General features: G+C 36.7%; 3 protein-coding genes across 3 annotated transcripts; all 3 read left to right on the forward strand.

Moving 5' to 3' along the window:
* Positions 1 to 2,446: 2,446 nt before the first annotated feature.
* Positions 2,447 to 4,922, forward strand: LOC133251153 (olfactory receptor 2L8-like). The gene has a single exon (XM_061423232.1). It carries the CDS (start codon positions 2,670 to 2,672, stop codon positions 3,603 to 3,605), a length of 936 nt encoding a protein of 311 aa, XP_061279216.1. The 5' UTR covers positions 2,447 to 2,669; the 3' UTR covers positions 3,606 to 4,922.
* A 5,899-nt stretch (positions 4,923 to 10,821) lies between these two features.
* On the forward strand, positions 10,822 to 12,492 carry LOC133252040 (olfactory receptor 2T27-like). Its single transcript, XM_061424796.1, is given in 2 exon segments — positions 10,822 to 11,701; positions 11,704 to 12,492. Coding segments are annotated over 2 exon segments (930 nt in total). The 5' UTR covers positions 10,822 to 11,241; the 3' UTR covers positions 12,174 to 12,492.
* A 7,117-nt stretch (positions 12,493 to 19,609) lies between these two features.
* Positions 19,610 to 21,289, forward strand: LOC133252041 (olfactory receptor 2L3-like). The gene has a single exon (XM_061424797.1). It carries the CDS (start codon positions 20,085 to 20,087, stop codon positions 21,018 to 21,020), a length of 936 nt encoding a protein of 311 aa, XP_061280781.1. The 5' UTR covers positions 19,610 to 20,084; the 3' UTR covers positions 21,021 to 21,289.
* The last annotated feature ends 1,170 nt before the right edge of the window (positions 21,290 to 22,459 follow it).

Consider the following 22,459-nt stretch of genomic DNA (forward strand, 5'->3'; position numbering starts at 1 on the left):
CCACCTGCAATGCGGGAGACCTGGGTTCGATCCCTGGATTGGGAAGATCCCCTGAAGGAAGGCATGGCAACCCACTCCAGATTCTTGCCTGGAGAATCCCCACGGACAGAGGAGCCTGATGGACTACAGTCCATAGGATCACGAAGAATCAGACATGACTGAGCGACTAAGCACAGCACAAGGTAGATAGAACTCAAATTAAACCTTACCTAATTATCCACTTACATCGTACTCAGACATTAGCTCTGTCTTCTGCGTTGGCATGTCACCCTGTAGGAGACTTAGTTATAGCACTTGTTTCACTCTTCTGTGATTAGTAGATAGAAATGATTTCATATCTAAGCTCACAGTTCATTGAAGGTATTGACTGTATCTGAATGCATTGCTGCCCCTTCTTCAACACCTAGTACAGAATGTGTAAAATATAGTGATTACTAAGTAAATGTAGAATGAAAAATAAGTGGCTGGTAAAAGTATTTCAAGAACTATTCTGTAACTCTTCTGAAATCATATGAATATGACTTTAGCAAAATGTGTGCTTCCTGATCATTTTCAACAAGATTACCTTCATAATTTATATTGTAGCAGAGTTGTCACTAAAGGAACAATAACAGTATTTATTAACTGACATTTTGTTACAAAAATCATCAGGATAAACACATTCAGAAATGAACCATCACCATTAAACCAAAGGAGGGCATTGTTTAAATTATGAAATTCCTGCTGCATTCATAGAGAACAGGATTTCCAGCTATTTTGATGTCTATGCTATATTACTGCACTTCTGAGAGAAAACAGCAAAGAATATGAAATTTCCCCATATACAGCAACTGTCTTATTCAGGAGCAGGAAATCCACTTTTCCGTAAGATGACATGGAAGGAACGAGCTTTAGTTCTCATCATCAATGCCAATCCAGTGAGGGATTTGTCATATATTCTACATGAAAATGTTTACTACTAACTCCATGGGGTTTGTTCAACTTTCTGGTTAAATATTCATTGACTATATATTCTTCTATAGCTACTGTGCTGATTTTATTGAGATAGAGTAGATAAGTAAAACATAATCCTAGCACTTAAAACCTCAACATTTATGTTGGAGAAATATGTATACATGGAAAACTATAATAAACATATACAATAATAACTCATCTAAGCTTCATGACTACACTCTTGATGTTATTTGATTAACTTCCTTATTTTAAAGATCAGGAAAGTGAGGCACAGATAGTAAATGATGCAGCTAGGCTTGAATTTGGGTATCCTAGCCCTTGATACCCTGAGGTGTCTCAGTGGTAAGTATCCATCTGCCAGGGCAGGAGACGCAGGAAACGTGGGTTCGATCCCTGGGTCAGGAAGATCACTTGGAGGAAGACATGGTAAGCCATCCAGTATTTGTTCCTGAAAAATCCCATGGACAGAGGAGCCTGGAGGGCTACAGTCCTTTGCGGTCACAAAGAGTCAGAAGACTGAGTGACTGAGCACGTATGCAGCCTCTGACATATGCTCTTAGACTCCAAGCTACACTGTCTCTTAGTTATGATGATAAATAATTATATGTCTGATGTTATTAGGGACCGTAGGAATGTGGATAGGAAAATTTCTTCTTCATCAGCTTTCAGTATACTGATAATTCTGAGCAGAAATAAAAGCGAAGGAGTTCAGCTGTGTGAATACATAAGTCCTGTGGAGAAACCATGAGAACGTATGTTTGACTGGAATGTGGGTTATTTGTTTTAAATTAATGGAATCTAAGATTTATAAGCTTTCTTGGACCCAAGTCATGGAAAATCTAAAATTCTAGACTGAAAATATAAGCTTTATTTGGTCAGAAATAGGGAATATTGATGGCTTCCTAGCAGGTAATAATGTAAGTCTAGGAATTTCTATTACTCCATCTATGATGTTATGCATACCTGCTAAGTTGCTCAGTCAAGTCTGACTCTTTGTGTACCCATGGACTATAGCCTGCCAGGCTCCTCTGTCCATGGGATTTCCCAAGCAAGATTACTGGAATGGGTTGCCATTTCCTATTCCCGGGAATCGTCCCAATCCAGGGATTGAACCTGTGTCTCTTGCATCTCCTGCATTCGCAGGCAGATTCTTTACCACCTGTGCCACTTGGGAAGCCTGTTTATGATGGCACTTACCATAGAAAGTAAATCAACGGGATACTTCATTAAAATTTGAAAAGCAATTGATTTGTGATTTTCAAAACTAAATTGAGTGAATTAAGTTGATATTTCTTTTGCCCAAATCTATAAGAGTTAATAATCAGGGTCCATGACTATCAGAAATAATATATACATTTTGAGGTTCAAATTTGTAGAAAGTAGATCCATTGCTATGATAAGTTTCTCCAAGAAAAAGCAAAGAGAGAGGAAAAAATAAAGAATAGAAAGAGGAAAACAAGATGAATTTAAGCGAGGTGAAGAGGAACTAAATTTGATCATTTTTTATAATCTTTATTTAACACACTTTTAGGCAATTGCTCAACAAAATGTAGTTAAATACTTCTGATGAGTTAATAGCACATATTGTGAAAGTCCAAATGGGAGGAAAGATATAAAATTTTAGATCCACATATTGATATAAGACATGTACTGAGTGTTCATTGTTCTAATGCATTTGATTTGTTCCCCAGCCCTGTTATATTTCTTTTAGAGGCATGGTGGGTGGGAATGCATCATCAGTAACTGATTTCATCCTTGTGGGACTCTTTCCTGAGTTTCAGCATTCCATTGTTCTCAACTTCGTGGTCATTTTCATCTACATCCTTGCTTTCCTGGGAAACTTACTTCTCATTGTCTTGATTTGGGGGGACTCTCGGCTCCATACACCCATGTACATTCTCCTCAGTCAACTCTCCCTCATTGACTTGACATTAACTTCCACCATTGTTCCGAAGACAGCCTCTAACTTTTTCACAGGGAAAAGGACCATATCATGGATTGGCTGTGGAACACAGAGTTTCTTCTACTTGATGTTGGGAATGTCAGAATGCCTCATCTTGACTCTCATGGCTTATGACCGCTACGTGGCTGTCTGCATCCCGCTGCGTTATCTCACCATCATGAGCCCCAGGTTCTGTCTGCACATGGTTGCTGGATGTTGGATTGGAGGCTCCATAGGTTCATTTATCCATACAGTCTACCCTATGCATTTTCCCATCTGTGGGTCAAGGGAGATCCACCATTTCTTCTGTGAGGTCCCAGTCCTCATTAAGCTTTCCTGTGAAGACACTTCAGTGTATCAGTTAGTGGTGGTGGTCACAAGCATTGTACTGCTTGTTGTGCCTTTCAGTCTCATCATAGCTTCCTATACACTCATCTTCCTCACTGTCCTGCGTATGAACTCTGTCAAGGGCAGGAAAAAAGCCCTGGCCACCTGCTCTTCCCACCTAACTGTGGTAAGTCTCTTCTTCGGCCCAAACATATTCATCTACATGACTTTCACTTCCTCACATAGTCCAGAGCAGGACCAGGCTCTCTCTCTTTTCAGCAACATCCTCACTCCCATGCTGAACCCCCTTATCTACAGCCTGAGGAACAAGGAGGTGGTGGCAGCTCTCATGAAGTTGGTGGGGAGATGTGGGGTATCTTAGTAGATAAGGAATACTTCTCAGCTGTGAAAACAACATGCTTGTGACCATGGACTAAACTACAGTTCAGAATTTAAATCCCAAGGTGTTGCGTGGTTCAGGAAACCAGGGTGATTGCGACCCTATGTAAATAAAACTTTTCACGTGTGATTTCCAGGTTTCTAATGGAGGTCCTTAATTTTTCACTGGGGCATTATCATGTAAGGAGAAATTTAAGAAAATTAGTTTACCTGTTAAGTTAAATAATATTTGAAATCTTTGAAGTTATTAGAAAATTTTTCTAATAAAATATAAATTCACTATGGACCTCAAGATGAACTAAAATTCCATGAGCTGGCTTACTATTAAAATTAGCAGATAAGTTGAAATACAATCAATAAAAATTATTTTAAATGAACCAGGTTTAGGTGCATTCCAAAGTTTAATATTAAAATAAACTGGTATCTTTCATAATACAAGATGCTAAGGAAAGTGGCATTTTAAACTACAAGATGATGAGATAAAGTCATTTACATATGTTAGGTGTTATAAGGTCATACCCTACTGTATAAATATCTTATTGCATAGTTGACTCATAATTAGTTATTAAAATCACATTAAATAAATGGATACAAATTCCATACTGTAATTTAAAGGGAGGAATAATACCTATAAGTACTATACTGAACAATTGGGGATATTATGAGATGTTGCCCTTCTGCTGTTTTCTCCCCAACACTTTTCCCTTCCCTTGAATGAAACCTCAGGAACTCTGCAGAGTTGATTTGCTTCCCCTTAGACAGTGAGAATTCCTTGTTCATTTGAAGCTACTCACTTTAGTAAATTTCCTTGAGATATGTTTCTATATCTCAAGAAAACAGCTTCTAGAACTAACACCCAAAAAAGATGTCCTTTTCTTCATAGGGGACTGGAATGCAAAAGTAAAAAGTCAAGAGATACTTGGAGTAACAGGCAAGTTTGGCTTTAGTGTACAAAATGAAGCAGGGCAAAGACTAACGAAGATTTTCCAAGAGAACACACTGGTCATAGCAAACATCCTCTTCCAACAACACAAAAGACAACTCTACGCATGGACATCACCAGATGGTCAATACCAAAATCTGATTGATTGTATTCTTTGTGACTGAAGATGGAGAGGCTCTATACAGTCAGGAAAAACAAGACCTGGAGCTGACTGGGGCTCTCATCATGAACACCATATTGCAAAATTCAGACTTAAATTAAAGAAAATAGGGAAAACCACTAGGCCATTCAGATATGACCTAAATCAAATCCCTTATGATTATGCTGTGGAAGTGACAAATACATTCAAGGGATTAGATCTGATAGACAGGGTGCCTGAAGAACTATGGGTGGAGGTTTGTGACATTGTAGAGGAGGCAATGATCAAGACCACGCCCAAGGAAAGGAAACACAAAAGGCAAAGTGGTGGTCTGAGGAGGGCTTCCAAACAGCTGGGAAAAGACAAGAAGCTAATGCAAAGGAGAAGAGGAAAGATATACCCATCTTTGGAATGAAACCATTCTAGGGAATATCACCAGCCTGATTATCTTTTCATTCTTAAAATGGAGAATAAAATTAAATATAATGTCATATTTCATATTCACTAACATGTTTTCATTATAAAGATAACAAACTTTTTCTTTTAGTATTCAGATATTTAATATTTTAGGCTTTGTGATCTATAGTGTCTCTGCCACAACTAATCAACTCTGAAAGTATAGAAGCAACTGTAGCTAATATGGAAATTAATAAGAATGAACATATTCTAGTAAACCTTCCTGATGGACACTGAAATGTGAATTTCACACAATTTTCTGAGCCCCTGGGCCATACAAATATATGCAGCAGGGAAGTTTTGGTGGTAGTTCACTGACCTAAATACAGATGATATAAAGAGGAATTAGTGTTACCTTTGTCCTCAAACAGCTGTATTATAACATGAAAGTGTAAGCACACATGCAAAGGAGAAATTCAATATACCAAGGCAGAAATTTTGATAAAAAACCCAGAGTAGTGTATGGTATGTTTGTTCATACCACTTGTACAAATTAAACATTTATTAATTTATACATTTGTATGCAAAGAGTTGATATTGCCAAAATACTACATATTAATTTATAATTGCTTTTTCATTGATGAAACATAAAATTATGCAATTATTTCCAACCCTTTTTTTAACTAAGGTACCTTACTTTTCCAACTTTTTCTGAATATGTTTGCCTGATTTTTTACTTCCTTGACATTTCTAGTTGTTTTTAAAGAACTGAAGTGCATATTTTAAAACAATCTGGTTTTCATGATAATTATTTTGCAAATTATTTTTGAGTCTTTGTGGGCAAATATTCAGTCATAGTCAGTCAGATTGCTTTTAGAGACAGGAAACATTAAGTCTTTAGATACTATGTTTCCCTCTAGATATGCAAAAGATACCCTCAAAACCAGGTAATAATTAACCAAGACAGACTTCACATTGACTTTCTGAGAAACTTTACAAGGACTACATTAATTTTGTTCATTCAAATGGGTTATATAAAACACAGCCTACTGAGGCAGCTTTACTATGCCCATGTTCACAGACAACATTACTAAAACTCAGAAATTTAAGTTACTTGAACAAAATTTACAGTTAAAAAATTGGAGGGATGACCATTAATTTAGGTCCTTCTGATCTCAGTTGATTTTATTTACTATATGTTAGTATGTTAAAATGAAGCTATATTATCAAACTGCTATACAATTAACTTCTTTATAAGTCATACTGGCTAAAAGAATCATATAAAAGTTGGGGGAAGTTTCTTGAGGGGGGTGAGGTAAATGTAGAAATACTGAATATTGAGTATCCTTCTATTTTTGAAATTTATCATAGGACAGACTACATGTCCCTGATGGAAATTCATCATTTGCCTTGTGGTTTATCATGTGAAAATATTTTAAAACATCTGAATATTTTTCCATGGTGAGAAATATTTTTGTACATTTTAATGTTTGCCAATTAATTTCTAAGTTTTCCTATTACAATCTGGAATCAAAATTAATTAAAGTCTGGGGACTGTGTTCCCCTAGGTTATTCACTACCAAGGTCTCCAGACCCTTGATGGGAAATTAGTAAGCCTTCTATCTAGATCTTTGCTGATATACCAACCAGTATTTAATATACATAGTATCATAGAATCATAGCCACTGGTCTCATTTTCAAAATGCATGACTTGCCATCAACATCAAGTCAGTTGCATTCACTTTTCTATGCAAAATAAAGGGCTAATGCCGCATAATGAGAAGGTGTACCTGATCACAGAAATAATCCGGAAGTTATCAGCAATTCCAAGAGGCAGAGGAGATTGGAGATAAATAGAATTTAAGGTAGATATGAAACCAGGAAAAATAAGGAGTTTTGAACCTTGCCTAGTAATGGAAATTCTGTAGAGAATCTATATGATTATCATTAAGTCCTCAAATGTCAGACTTTGGTGATTGTATTTGTCAAAGGAAAATAAAAATCTGACTGTAGGCTTCCCAGGATTGAGGTCTAGGGGAAAGCTACATAGAATTACATTTCTGTTTGACTATCTGTAGGAATTACATCAATTAAATAATGAGTCATAAATACTCATATAATCAAACAGCATAATACTAAGCAGGTACCATTTATGATGTCAAGTAAAACATTTGAGAATGAGAATTGCTATTCATTTAGACTCAAAACTGATATCCAAAGATGCACCTAAACTCAGGAAACGATTTAATCTCTTGATAATTTCTTGAATTAATCCTGTTGCTTTAGAAAAGCTGTTTGATGACTGAGTTGTGATTTCATTTCCATCTGCCTTGTATGAACCCATAATAGGTATGGCCTCAAAGTATGCTAATAATAAGGGCAAACTCTGTTCCTAAAATGATATAGTAGTCATATCATTGTACAAAGTCTTAAAAGGTCGATAAAATTCTACAGGTTAATATCACACTGTCCTCTTTATAAGTAGATTCATCTTCCATATTAGAGAAATAATGGAAATATATCCAGAGTTGACTCTCAGTAAGTACTTATTCCATTGAATTAAACTAATAAAATTGATCCACTTTTGTGAGAAAAATTTAATAAATAATACAGAAATATTTACTAAGGGATAGTTTATTGTTCTATTTAAAAAATACTGTGTGTTATTTGGTTATATTATGATCCAAGGTTTCTACTTCCTAAACACCAACCAACAATTTGTTTTCAGGTAGTTGGTTATTATTTAATACAAATTTATAAAAAGCAAAATAAAAGTATCAGGTAAAAAATTAAACACATGTGGATGTTTTTTCTTAAAGTTTTGGCTCCAAAATTTTTAAACACTGACTTGGTCATCTTCATTAACCTCTTTGCCAGTTGTATTCTCATTGTTATAAAGTTAACCACTCATAATCTTAAAGAATATCATACCTTGGGTAATTAAAGTCAGGAGCACAGACCTAAAGCAAATTGTCAAATAGGGTGGTTGCAGTGATACTCATGATTTCTGAGATTTAGAATGTTTGAATGTTAGAATGTTTGCCATACCTCATACTCACTTTAAGTTGAAAGTCCTTTGACTATTATTCTAGCGAGAGAAATCAAGTATTTTTAGTAGACATATGAGTTCAACATAAAATACCAAAAGAGTTGGATGTCTCGACTCATTGAAGTAAATGGCAGGACAAGTTACGTGGCATGATATGACTGTCCAGTTAAGAATTCCATGAGGTTACTCAGGAATGAGAAAACCTCAGGCTTTCAGAGTTATATAGTTCAAAACAGTTGAATAAAAAAGTGTGTAAGAATTCTAATTTGTTTCCCACTCACTTAGGAAATGTGATTTTCGCCATCAATGTGTTTTTAACCACAACAAACTCTGTGTTGCCTCAATCTTTAAATGTACATGAGTTGCTGTGTACTAAGGTAGATATGGGACTTCCCTGGTGGCTCAAATGGTGAAGAATCCACCTGCAATGCGGGAGACCTGGGTTCGATCCCTGGATTGGGAAGATCCCCTGAAGGAGGGCATGGCAACCCACTCCAGATTCTTGCCTGGAGAATCCCCACGGACAGAGGAGCCTGATGGACTACAGTCCATAGGATCACGAAGAATCAGACATGACTGAGCGACTAAGCACAGCACAAGGTAGATAGAACTCAAATTAAACCTTACCTAATTATCCACCTACATCGTACTCAGACATTAGCTCTGTCTTCTGCGTTGGCATGTCACCCCGTAGGAGACTTAGTTATAGCACTTGTTTCACTCTTCTGTGATTAGTAGATAGAAATGATTTCATATCTAAGCTCACAGTTCATTGAAGGTATTGAAGGTATTGACTGTATCTGAATGCATTGCTGCCCCTTCTTCAACACCTAGTACAGAATGTGTAAAATATAGTGATTACTAAGTAAATGTAGAATGAAAAATAAGTGGCTGGTAAAAGTATTTCAAGAACTATTCTGTAACTCTTCTGAAATCATATGAATATGACTTTAGCAAAATGTGTGCTTCCTGATCATTTTCAACAAGATTACCTTCATAATTTATATTGTAGCAGAGTTGTCACTAAAGGAACAATAACAGTATTTATTAACTGACATTTTGTTACAAAAATCATCAGGATAAACACATTCAGAAATGAACCATCACCATTAAACCAAAGGAGGGCATTGTTTAAATTATGAAATTCCTGCTGCATTCATAGAGAACAGGATTTCCAGCTATTTTGATGTCTATGCTATATTACTGCACTTCTGAGAGAAAACAGCAAAGAATATGAAATTTCCCCATATACAGCAACTGTCTTATTCAGGAGCAGGAAATCCACTTTTCCGTAAGATGACATGGAAGGAACGAGCTTTAGTTCTCATCGTCAATGCCAATCCAGTGAGGGATTTGTCATATATTCTACATGAAAATGTTACTACTAACTCCATGGAGTTTGTTCAACTTTCTGGTTAAATATTCATTGACTATATATTCTTCTATAGCTACTGTGCTGATTTTATTGAGACAGAGTAGATAAGTAAAACATAATCCTAGCACTTAAAACCTTAACATTTATGTTGGAGAAATATGTATACATGGAAAACTATAATAAACATGTACAATAATAACTCATCTAAGCTTCATGACTACACTCTTGATGTTATTTGATTAACTTCCTTATTTTAAAGATCAGGAAAGTGAGGCACAGATAGTAAATGATGCAGCTAGGCTTGAATTTGGGTATCCTAGCCCTTGATACCCTGAGGTGTCTCAGTGGTAAGTATCCATCTGCCAGGGCAGGAGACGCAGGAAACGTGGGTTCGATCCCTGGGTCAGGAAGATCACTTGGAGGAGGACATGGCAAGCCATCCAGTATTTGTTCCTGAAAAATCCCATGGACAGAGGAGCCTGGAGGGCTACAGTCCTTTGCAGTCACAAAGAGTCAGAAGACTGAGTGACTGAACACGTATGCAGCCTCTGACATATGCTCTTAGACTCCAAGCTACACTGTCTCTTAGTTATGATGATAAATAATTATATGTCTGATGTTATTAGGGACCGTAGGAATGTGGATAGGAAAATTTCTTCTTCTTCAGCTTTCAGTATACTGATAATTCTGAGCAGAAATAAAAGCAAAGGAATTCAGCTGTGTGAATACATAAGTCCTGTGGAGAAACCATGAGAACATATGTTTGAGTGGAATGTGGGTTATCTGTTTTAAATTAATGGAATCTAAGATTTATAAGCTTTCTTGGACCCAAGTCATGGAAAATCTAAAATTCTAGACTGAAAATATAAGCTTTATTTGGTCAGAAATAAGGAATATTGATGGCCTCGTGGCAGATAATTATGTAAGTTTAGGAATTGCTATTACTCCATCTATGATGGTATACATACCTACTCAGTTGCTCAGTCAAGTCCAACTCTTTCTGACCCCATAGACCCTGCTGGCTCCTCTGTCCATGGGATTTCTCAAGCAAGATTACTGGAATGGGTTGCTATTTCCTATTCCCGGGAATCATTCCAATCCAGGGATTGGACCCGTGTCTCTTGCATCTCCTGCGTTGGCAGGCAGATTCTTTACCACCTGTGCCACTTGGGAAGCCTGTTTATGATGGCACTTACCATAAAAAGTAAATCAATGGGATATTGCATTAAAATTTGAAAAGCAATTGATTTGTGATTTTCAAAACTAAATTGAGTGAATTAAGTTGATATTTCTTTTGCCCAAATCTATAAGAGTTAATAATCAGGGTCCATGACTATCAGAAATAATATATACATTTTGAGGTTCAAATTTGTAGAAAGTAGATCCATTGCTATGATAAGTTTCTCCAAGAAAAAGCAAAGAGAGAGGAAAAAATAAAGAATAGAAAGAGGAAAACAAGATGAATTTAAGCGAGGTGAAGAGGAACTAAATTTGATCATTTTTTATAATATTCTTTATTTAACACACTTTTAGGCAATTGCTCAACAAAATGTAGTTAAATACTTCTGATGAGTTAATAGCACATATTGTGAAAGTCCAAATGGGAGGAAAGATATAAAATTTTAGATCCACATATTGATATAAGACATGTACTGAGTGTTCATTGTTCTAATGCATTTGATTTGTTCCCCAGCCCTGTTATATTTCTTTTAGAGGCATGGTGGGTGGGAATGCGTCATCAGTAACTGATTTCATCCTTGTGGGACTCTTTCCTGAGTTTCAGCATTCCATTGTTCTCAACTTCGTGGTCATTTTCATCTACATCCTTGCTTTCCTGGGAAACTTACTTCTCATTGTCTTGATTTGGGGGGACTCTCGGCTCCATACACCCATGTACATTCTCCTCAGTCAACTCTCCCTCATTGACTTGACATTAACTTCCACCATTGTTCCGAAGACAGCCTCTAACTTTTTCACAGGGAAAAGGACCATATCATGGATTGGCTGTGGAACACAGAGTTTCTTCTACTTGATGTTGGGAATGTCAGAATGCCTCATCTTGACTCTCATGGCTTATGACCGCTACGTAGCTGTCTGCATCCCGCTGCGTTATCTCACCATCATGAGCCCCAGGTTCTGTCTGCACATGGTTGCTGGATGTTGGATTGGAGGCTCCATAGGTTCATTTATCCAGTCTACCCTATGCATTTTCCCATCTGTGGGTCAAGGGAGATCCACCATTTCTTCTGTGAGGTCCCAGTCCTCATTAAGCTTTCCTGTGAAGACACTTCAGTGTATCAGTTAGTGGTGGTGGTCACAAGCATTGTACTGCTTGTTGTGCCTTTCAGTCTCATCATAGCTTCCTATACACTCATCTTCCTCACTGTCCTGCGTATGAACTCTGTCAAGGGCAGGAAAAAAGCCCTGGCCACCTGCTCTTCCCACCTAACTGTGGTAAGTCTCTTCTTCGGCCCAAACATATTCATCTACATGACTTTCACTTCCTCACATAGTCCAGAGCAGGACCAGGCTCTCTCTCTTTTCAGCAACATCCTCACTCCCATGCTGAACCCCCTTATCTACAGCCTGAGGAATAAGGAGGTGGTGGCAGCTCTCATGAAGTTGGTGGGGAGATGTGGGGTATCTTAGTAGATAAGGAATACTTCTCAACTGTGAAAAGAACATGCTTGTGACCATGGACTAAACTACAATTCAGAGTTTAAATCCCAAGGTGTTGCATGGTTCAGGAAACCAGGGTGATTGCGACCCTACGTAAATAAAACTTTTCACGTGTGACTTCCAGGTTTCTAATGGAGGTCCTTAATTTTTCACTGGGGCATTATCATGTAAGGAGAAATTTAAGAAAATTAGTTTACCTGTTAAGTTAAATAATATTTGAAATCTTTGAAGTTATTAGAAATTTTTTCTAATAAAATATAAATTCACTATGGACCTCAAGATGAACTAAAATTCCATGAGCTGGCTTACTATTAAAATTAACAGATAAGTTGAAATACAATAAATAAAAATTATTTTAAATGAACCAGGTTTAGGTGCATTCCAAAGTTTAATATTAAAATAAACTGATATCTTTCATAATACAAGATGCTAAGGAAAGTGGCATTTTAAACTACGAGATGATGAGATAAAGTCATTTTAATATGTATGAGGTGTTATGAGCTCATACCCTACTGTATAAATATCTTATTGCATAGTTGACTCATAATTAGTTATTAAAATCACATTAAATAAATGGATACAAATTCCATACTGTAATTTAAAGGGAGGAATAATACCTATAAGTACTATACTGAACAATTGGGGATATTATGAGATGTTGCCCTTCTGCTGTTTTCTCCCCAACACTTTTCCCTTCCCTTGAATGAAACCTCAGGAACTCTGCAGAGTTGATTTGCTTCCCCTTAGACAGTGAGAATTCCTTGTTCATTTGAAGCTACTCACTTTAGTAAATTTCCTTGAGATATGTTTCTATATCTCAAGAAAACAGCTTCTAGAACTAACACCCAAAAAAGATGTCCTTTTCTTCATAGGGGACTGGAATGCAAAAGTAAAAAGTCAAGAGATACTTGGAGTAACAGGCAAGTTTGGCTTTAGTGTACAAAATGAAGCAGGGCAAAGACTAACGAAGATTTTCCAAGAGAACACACTGGTCATAGCAAACATCCTCTTCCAACAACACAAAAGACAACTCTACGCATGGACATCACCAGATGGTCAATACCAAAATCTGATTGATTGTATTCTTTGTGACTGAAGATGGAGAGGCTCTATACAGTCAGGAAAAACAAGACCTGGAGCTGACTGGGGCTCTCATCATGAACACCATATTGCAAAATTCAGACTTAAATTAAAGAAAATAGGGAAAACCACTAGGCCATTCAGATATGACCTAAATCAAATCCCTTATGATTATGCTGTGGAAGTGACAAATACATTCAAGGGATTAGATCTGATAGACAGGGTGCCTGAAGAACTATGGGTGGAGGTTTGTGACATTGTAGAGGAGGCAGTGATCAAGACCACCCCCAAGGAAAGGAAACACAAAAGGCAAAGTGGTGGTCTGAGGAGGGCTTCCAAACAGCTGGGAAAAGACAAGAAGCTAATGCAAAGGAGAAGAGGAAAGATATACCCATCTTTGGAATGAAACCATTCTAGGGAATATCACCAGCCTGATTATCTTTTCATTCTTAAAATGGAGAATAAAATTAAATATAATGTCATATTTCATATTCACTAACATGTTTTCATTATAAAGATAACAAACTTTTTCTTTTAGTATTCAGATATTTAATATTTTAGGCTTTGTGATCTATAGTGTCTCTGCCACAACTAATCAACTCTGAAAGTATAGAAGCAACTGTAGCTAATATGGAAATTAATAAGAATGAACATATTCTAGTAAACCTTCCTGATGGACACTGAAATGTGAATTTCACACAATTTTCTGAGCCCCTGGGCCATACAAATATATGCAGCAGGGCAGTTTTGGTGGTAGTTCGCTGGCTCTAAATACAGATGATATAAAGAGGAATTAGTGTTATCTTTGTCCTCAAACAGCTGTATTATAACATGAAAGTGTAAGCACACATGCAAAGGAGAAATTCAATATAACAAGGCAGAAATTTTGATAAAAAATCCAGAGTAGTGTATGGTATGTTTGTTCATACCACTTGTACAAATTAAACATTTATTAATTTATACATTTATATGAAGGAGATCCAACCAGTCCATTCTGAAGGCAATCAGCCCTGGAATTTCTTTGGAGGGAATGATGCTGAAACTCCAGTACTTTGGCCACCTCATGCAAAGAGCGGACTCATTGGAAAAGACTCTGACGCTGGGAGGGATTGGGGTCAGGAGGAAAAGGGGACGACAGAGGATGAGATGGCTGGATGGCATCACTGACTTGATGGACGTGAGTCTGAGTGAACTCCAGGAGTTTGTGATGGACAGGGAGGCCTGGCGTGCTGCGATTCATGGGGTCGCAAAGAGTCGGACACGACTGAGCGACTGAACTGAACTGATGCAAAGAGTTGATATTGCCAAAATACTACATATTAATTTATAATTGCTTTTTCATTGATGAAACATAAAATTATGCAATTATTTCCAACCCTTTTTTTAACTAAGGTACCTTACTTTTCCAACTTTTTCTGAATATATTTGCCTGATTTTTTATTTCCTTTGACAATTCTAGTTGTTTTTAAAGAACTGAAGTGCATATTTTAAAACAATCTGGTTTTCATGATAATTATTTTGCAAATTATTTTTGAGTCTTTGTGGGCAAATATTCAGTCATAGTCAGTCAGATTGCTTTTAGAGACAGGAAACATTAAGTCTTTAGATACTATGTTTCCTTCTAGATATGCAAAAGATACCCTCAAAACCAGGTAATAATTAACCAAGACAGACTTCACATTGACTTTCTGAGAAACTTTACAAGGACTACATTAATTTTGTTCATTCAAATAGGTTATATAAAACACAGCCTACTGAGGCAGCTTTACTATGCCCATGTTCACAGACAACATTACTAAAACTCAGAAATTTAAGTTACTTGAACAAAATTTACAGTTAAAAAATTGGAGGGATGACCATTAATTTAGGTCCTTCTGATCTCAGTTGATTTTATTTACCATATGTTAGTATGTTAAAATGAAGCTATATTATCAAACTGCTATATAATTAACTTCTTTATAAGTCATACTGGCTAAAAGAATCATATAAAAGTTGGGGGAAGTTTTTTGGGGGGTGAGGTAAATGTAGAAATACTGAATATTGAATATCCTATTTTTGAAATTTATCATAGGGCAGACTACATGTCCCTGATGGAAATTCATCATTTGCCTTGTGGTTTAACATGTGAAAATATTTTAAAACATCTGAATATTTTTCCATAGTGAGAAATATTTTTGTACATTTTAATGTTTGCCAATTAATTTCTAAGTTTTCCTATTACAATCTGGAATCAAAATTAATTAAAGTCTGGGGACTGTGTTCCCCTAGGTTATTCACTACCAAGGTCTCCAGACCCTTGATGGGAAATTAGTAAGCCTTCTATCTAGATCTTTGCTGATATACCAACCAGTATTTAATATACATAGTATCATAGAATCATAGCCACTGGTCTCATTTTCAAATGTATGACTTGCCATCAACATCAAGTCAGTTGCATTCACTTTTCTATGCAAAATAAAGGGCTAATGCCGCATAATGAGAAGTGTACCTGATCACAGAAATAATCCGGAAGTTATCAGCAATTCCAAGAGGCAGAGGAGATTGGAGATAAATAGAATTTAAGGTAGATATGAAACCAGGAAAAATAAGGAGTTTTGAACCTTGCCTAGTAATGGAAATTCTGTAGAAAATCTATATGATTATCATTAAGTCCTCAAATGTCAGACTTTGGTGATTGTATTTGTCAAAGGAAAATAAAAATCTGACTGTAGGCTTCCCAGGATTGAGGTCTAGGGGAAAGCTACATAGAATTATATTTCTGTTTGACTATCTGTAGGAATTACATCAATTAAATAATGAGTCATAAATACTCATATAATCAAACACAGCATAATACTAAGCAGGTACCATTTATGATGTCAAGTAAAACATTTGAGAATGAGAATTGCTATTCATTTAGACTCAAAACTGATATCCAAAGATACACCTAAACTCAGGAAACAATTTAATCTCTTGATAATTTCTTGAATCAATCCTGCTGCTTTAGAAAAGCTGTTTGATGACTGAGTTGTGATTTCATTTCCATCTGCCTTATATGAACCCATAATAGGTATGGCCTCAAAGTATGCTAACAATAAGGGCAAACTCTGTTCCTAAAATGATATAGTAGTCATATCATTGTAAAAAGTCTTAAAAGGTCAATAAAATTCTACAGGTTAATATCACACTGTCCTCTTTATAAGTAGATATATCTTCCATATTAGAGAACTCATGGAAATATATTCAGAGTTGATCTCTGTAAGTAATCATTCCATTGAATTAAGGTAATAAAATTGATTCACTTTTGTGAGAAAAATTTAATAAATAATACAGAAATATTTACTAAGGGATAGTTTATTGTTCTATTTAAAAAATACTGTGTGTTATTTGGTTATGCTATGATCCAAGGTTTCTACTTCCTAAACACCAACCAACAATTTGTTTTCAGGTAGTTGGTTATTATTTAATACAAATTTATAAAAAGCTAAGTAAAAGTATCAAGTAAAAAATTAAACACATATATATGCTTTTTCTTAAAGTTTTGGCTCCAAAATTTTTAAACACTGACTTGGTCATCTTCATTAACCTCTTTGCCAGTTGTATGCTCATTGTTATAAAGTTAACCACTCATAATCTTAAAGAATATCATACCTTGGGTAATTAAAGTCAGGAGCACAGACCTAAAGCAAATGTCAAATAAGGTGGTTACAGTGATACTGATGATTTCTGAGATTTAGAATATTTGAATGTTAGAATGTTTGCCATACCTCATACTCACTTTAAGTTGGAAGTCCTTTGATTATTATTCTAGCAAGAGAAATCAAGTATTTTTAGTAGACATATGAGTTCAACATAAAATACCAAAAGAGTTGGACGTCTCGACTCATTGAAGTAAATGGCAGGACAAGTTACGTGGCATGATATGACTGTATGGTTAAGAATTCCATGAGGTTACTCAGGAATGAGAAAACCTCAGGCTTTCAGAGTTATATAGTTCAAAACAGTTGAATAAAAAAGTGTGTAAGAATTCTAATTTGTTTCCCACTCACTTAGGAAATGTGATTTTCGCCATCAATGTGTTTTTAACCACAACAAACTCTGTGTTGCCTCAATCTTTAAATGTACATGAGTTGCTGTGTACTAAGGTAGATATGGGGCTTCCCTGGTGGCTCAGATGGTGAAGAATCCACCTGCAATGTGGGAGACCTGGGTTTGATCCCTGGATTGGGAAGATCCCCTGAAGGAGGGCATGGCAACCCACTCCAGATTCTTGCCTGGAGAATCCCCACGGACAGAGGAGCCTGATGGACTACAGTCCATAGGATCACGAAGAGTCAGACATGACTGAGCGACTAAGCACAGCACAAGGTAGATAGAACTCAAATTAAACCTTACCTAATTATCCACCTACATCGTACTCAGACATTAGCTCTGTCTTCTGCGTTGGCATGTCACCCTGTAGGAGACTTAGTTATAGCACTTGTTTCACTCTTCTGTGATTGGTAGATAGAAATGATTTCATATCTAAGCTCACAGTTCATTGAAGGTATTGACTGTATCTGAATGCATTGCTGCCCCTTCTTCAACACCTAGTACAGAATGTGTAAAATATAGTGATTATTAAGTAAATGTAGAATGAAAAATAAGTGGCTGGTAAAAGTATTTCAAGAACTATTCTGTAACTCTTCTGAAATCATATGAATATGACTTTAGCAAAATTTGTGCTTCCTGATCATTTGTAACAAGATTACCTTCATAATTTATATTTTAGCAGAGTTGTCACTAAAGGAACAATAATAGTATTTATTAACTGACATTTTGTTAAAAAATCATCAGGATAAACACATTCAGAAATGAACCATCACCATTAAACCAAAGGAGGGCATTGTTTAAATTATGAAATTCCTGCTGCATTCATAGAGAACAGGATTTCCAGCTATTTTGATGTTTATGCTATATTACTGCACTTCTGAGAGAAAACAACAAAGAATATGAAATTTCCCCATATACAGCAACTGTCTTATTCAGGAGCAGGAAATCCACTTTTCCATAAGATGACATGGAGGGAAAGAGCTTTGTCTCTCATCATCAATGCCAATCCAGTGAGAGATTTGTCATATATTCTACATGGAAATGTGGACTGCTGAATTCCATGGGGTTTGTTCAACCTTCTGGTTAAATATTCATTGACTATATACTCTTCTATAGCTATTGTGCTGATTTTATTGAGATATAGATTGGTAAAACATAATCCTAGCACTTAAAACCTTAACTTTTATGTGAGGAGAAATATGTATACGTGGAAAACTATAATAAACATATATAATAATAATAACTCATCTAACCCTGACTACCCTCTTGGAGTCATTTGATTAAATTCCTTATTTTAAAGATGAGGAAAGTGAGACATAGATAGTAAATAATGCAGCTAGGCTTGAATTTGGGTATCCTAGCCCCTGATACCCTGAGGTGTCCCAGTGGTAAAGTATCTGTCTGCCAGGGCAGAGATGCAGGAGACATGGATTCAGTCCCTTGGAGGGAAGATCCCTTGGAGGAGGACGTGGCAAGCCACTCCAGTCTTCGTTCCTGAAAAATCCAATGGACAGAGGAACCTGGAGGGCTACAGTCCATTGAGGTCACAAAGAGTCAGACACAACTGAGTAACTGAGCACACATGCAGCCCCTGATATATGCCCTTAGACACCAATCTACACTGTCTCTTAGCTCTGGTGATAAATAATTATATGTGTGATATGATAAGGGACTGTAGAAATGTGGATAGGAAAATTTCTTCTTCTTCAGCTTTAAGTATACTGATAATTCTGAGCAGAAATAAAAGCAAAGTTTCAGCTGTGTGGAGAAACCATGAGAATGTACATTTGACTGGAATTTGGGTTATCTGCTTTAAAATTAATGGAATCTAAGGTTTAAAAAGTATCTTGGACCAAGCAAAGGAAAATCTAAAATTCTAGACTGAAAATATAAGCTTTATTTGGTAAAAAAAAAAGAGAATATTGATGGCCTCCTGGCAGATAATTATGTAAGTTTAGGGATTGCTATTACTCCATCTATGATGGTATATATACCTACTTGTTGCTCAGTCAAGTCCAACTCTTTGTGACCCCATAGACCCTGCTGGCTCCTCTGTACATGGGATTTCCCAAGCAAGATTACTGGAATGGGTTGCCATTTCCTATTCCCGGGAATCATCCCAATCCAAGTATTGAACCCATGTCTTTTGCATCTCCTGCATTGGCAGGCAGATTCTTTACCACCTGTGCCACTTGGGAAGCCTGTTTATGATGGCACTTAGCCATAAGGAGTAAATCAATGGGATATTTCATTAAAAATTTGAAAAGCAATTGATTTATGATTTTCAAAACTAATTGAGTGAATTAAGTTGATATTTCTTTTGCCCAAATCTACAAGAGTTAATAATCAGGATCCATGACTATCAGAAATAATATATACATTTTGAGGTTCAAATTTGCAGAAAGTAGATGCATTGTTACAATAAGATTCTCCAAGTGAAAACAAAAAGAGAGAAAAAAGAAAGAGGAAAACAAGATGAATCCAAGTGAGGCAAAGAGGAACTAAAGTTAATCATTTAATATTCTTTATTTAACATGCTTTTAGGCAATTGCTCAATAATATGTAGTTAAATATTTCTGATGAGTTGATGGCACATATTGTGAGAGTCCAATATTGGGAAGAAAGATATAAAATTTTGGATCCACATATTGATATAAGACATGTACTGAGTGTTCATTGTTCTAATCCATTTGATTTGTTCCCCAGCCCTGTTATATTTCTTTTAGAGGCATGGTGGGTGGGAATGCGTCATCAGTAACTGATTTCATCCTTGTGGGACTCTTTCCTGAGTTTCAGCATTCCATTGTTCTCAACTTCGTGGTCATTTTCATCTACATCCTTGCTTTCCTGGGAAACTTACTTCTCATTGTCTTGATTTGGGGGGACTCTCGGCTCCATACACCCATGTACATTCTCCTCAGTCAACTCTCCCTCATTGACTTGACATTAACTTCCACCATTGTTCCGAAGACAGCCTCTAACTTTTTCACAGGGAAAAGGACCATATCATGGATTGGCTGTGGAACACAGAGTTTCTTCTTCCTGATGTTGGGAATGTCAGAATGCCTCATCTTGACTCTCATGGCTTATGACCGCTACGTAGCTGTCTGCATCCCACTGCGTTATCCCACCATCATGAGCCCCAGGTTCTGTCTGCACATGGTTGCTGGATGTTGGATTGGAGGCTCCATAAGTTCATTTATCCATACAGTCTACCCTATGCATTTTCCCATCTGTGGGTCAAAGGAGATCCACCATTTCTTCTGTGAGGTCCCAGTCCTCATTAAGCTTTCCTGTGAAGACACTTCTGTGTATCAGTTAGTGGTGGTGGTCACAAGCATTGTACTGCTTGTTGTGCCTTTCAGTCTCATCATAGCTTCCTATACACTCATCTTCCTCACTGTCCTGCGTGTGAACTCTGTCAAGGGCAGGAAAAAAGCCCTGGCCACCTGCTCTTCCCACCTAACTGTGGTAAGTCTCTTCTTCGGCCCAAACATATTCATCTACATGACTTTCACTTCCTCACATAGTCCAGAGCAGGACCAGGCTCTCTCTCTTTTCAGCAACATCCTCACTCCCATGCTGAACCCCCTTATCTACAGCCTGAGGAATAAGGAGGTGGTGGCAGCTCTCATGAAGTTGGTGGGGAGACGTGGGGTATCTTAGTCGATAAGGAATACTTCTCAGTTGTGGAAAGAACATGCTTGTGACCATGGACTAAACTACAGTTCAGAGTTTAAATCCCAAGGTGTTGCGTGGTTCAGGAAACCAGGGTGATTGCGACCCTATGTAAATAAAACTTTCCATGTGTGATTTCCAGGTTTCTAATGGAGGTCCTTAATTTTTCACTGGGGCATTATCATGTAAGGAGAAATTTAAGAAAATTAGTTTACATGTTAAATTAAATATTATTTGAAATCTATGAAGTTATTAGAAATTTTTTCTAATAAAATATAAATTCACTATGGACCTCAAGATGAACTAAAATTCCATGAGTTGGCTTACTATTAAAATTAGCAAGAAAAGTTAAAATACAATAAATAAAAATTATTTTAAATGAACCAGGTTTAGGTGAATTCCAAAGTTTAATATTAAAATAAATTGGTATCTTTTATAATACAAGATGCTAGGAAAGGTGCATTTTAAACTATGAGATAATGAGATAAAGTCATTTAAATATGTATTAGGTGTTATAAGCTCATACCCTACTGTGAAAGTGAAAGTGAGGTCACTCAGTCGTGTCCGACTCTTTGTGACCCCATGGACTGTAGCCTACCAGGCTCCTCAGTCCATGGAATTTTCCAGGCAACAGTACTGGAGTGGGTTGCCATTTCCTTCTCCAAGGGATCTTCCTGGTGAAGGAAGGATCAAACCTGGGTCTCCCGCATTGCAGACAGATGCCTTACCATCTGAGCCACCAGGGAAGACCCTTATTGCATAGTTGACTCATAATTAGTTACTAAAATCACCATAACTAAATGAATACAAATTCCATGCTGTAATTTAAAAGAGAAGAATAACACCTATATGTAGTATACTGAACAATTGGGGGAATTATGAGATGCTGCCCTTCTGCTGTTCTCTCCCTAACATTTTTCCCTTCTCTTGAATGAAACCTCAGGAACTCTCCAGAGTTGATTTGCTTCCCCTTAGACAGTGAGCAGTCGGACACGACTGAGTGACTTCACTTTCACTTTTCACTTTCACACATTGGAGAAGGAAATGGCAACCACTCCAGTGTTCTTGCCTGGAGAATCCCAGGGAAGGGGAGCCTGGTGGGCTGCCGTCTATGGAGTCACACAGAGTCAGACACGACTGAAGTGACTTAGCAGCAGTAGCAGCAGCAGCAGACAGTGAGAATTCCTTGTTCATTTTAAGCTACAAGAGTAGCCTAAATTTAATAACTTTAGTAAATTTTCTTGAGATATGTATCTATATTTCAAGAAAATACCTTCTAGAACTAACACCCAAAAAAATGTCCTTTTCTTCATAGGGGACTAGAATGCAAAAGCAAAAAGTCAAGAGATACTTGGAGTAACAGGCAAGTTTGGCCTTAGGTACAAAATGAAGCAGGGCAAAGAGTAACAAAGATTTTCCAAGAGAAC

This window comes from Bos javanicus, chromosome 7 (genome assembly GCF_032452875.1).
Source record: "Bos javanicus breed banteng chromosome 7, ARS-OSU_banteng_1.0, whole genome shotgun sequence".
In the NCBI taxonomy this organism is placed as follows: Eukaryota; Metazoa; Chordata; class Mammalia; order Artiodactyla; family Bovidae; genus Bos; species Bos javanicus.

What these genes read in the sequence shown, in the direction of transcription:
- LOC133252041 (XM_061424797.1), top strand. Translation starts at nt 20,085, where the DNA reads ATGGTGGGTGGGAATGCGTCATCAGTAACTGATTTCATCCTTGTGGGA.
- LOC133251153 (XM_061423232.1), top strand. Translation starts at nt 2,670, where the DNA reads ATGGTGGGTGGGAATGCATCATCAGTAACTGATTTCATCCTTGTGGGA.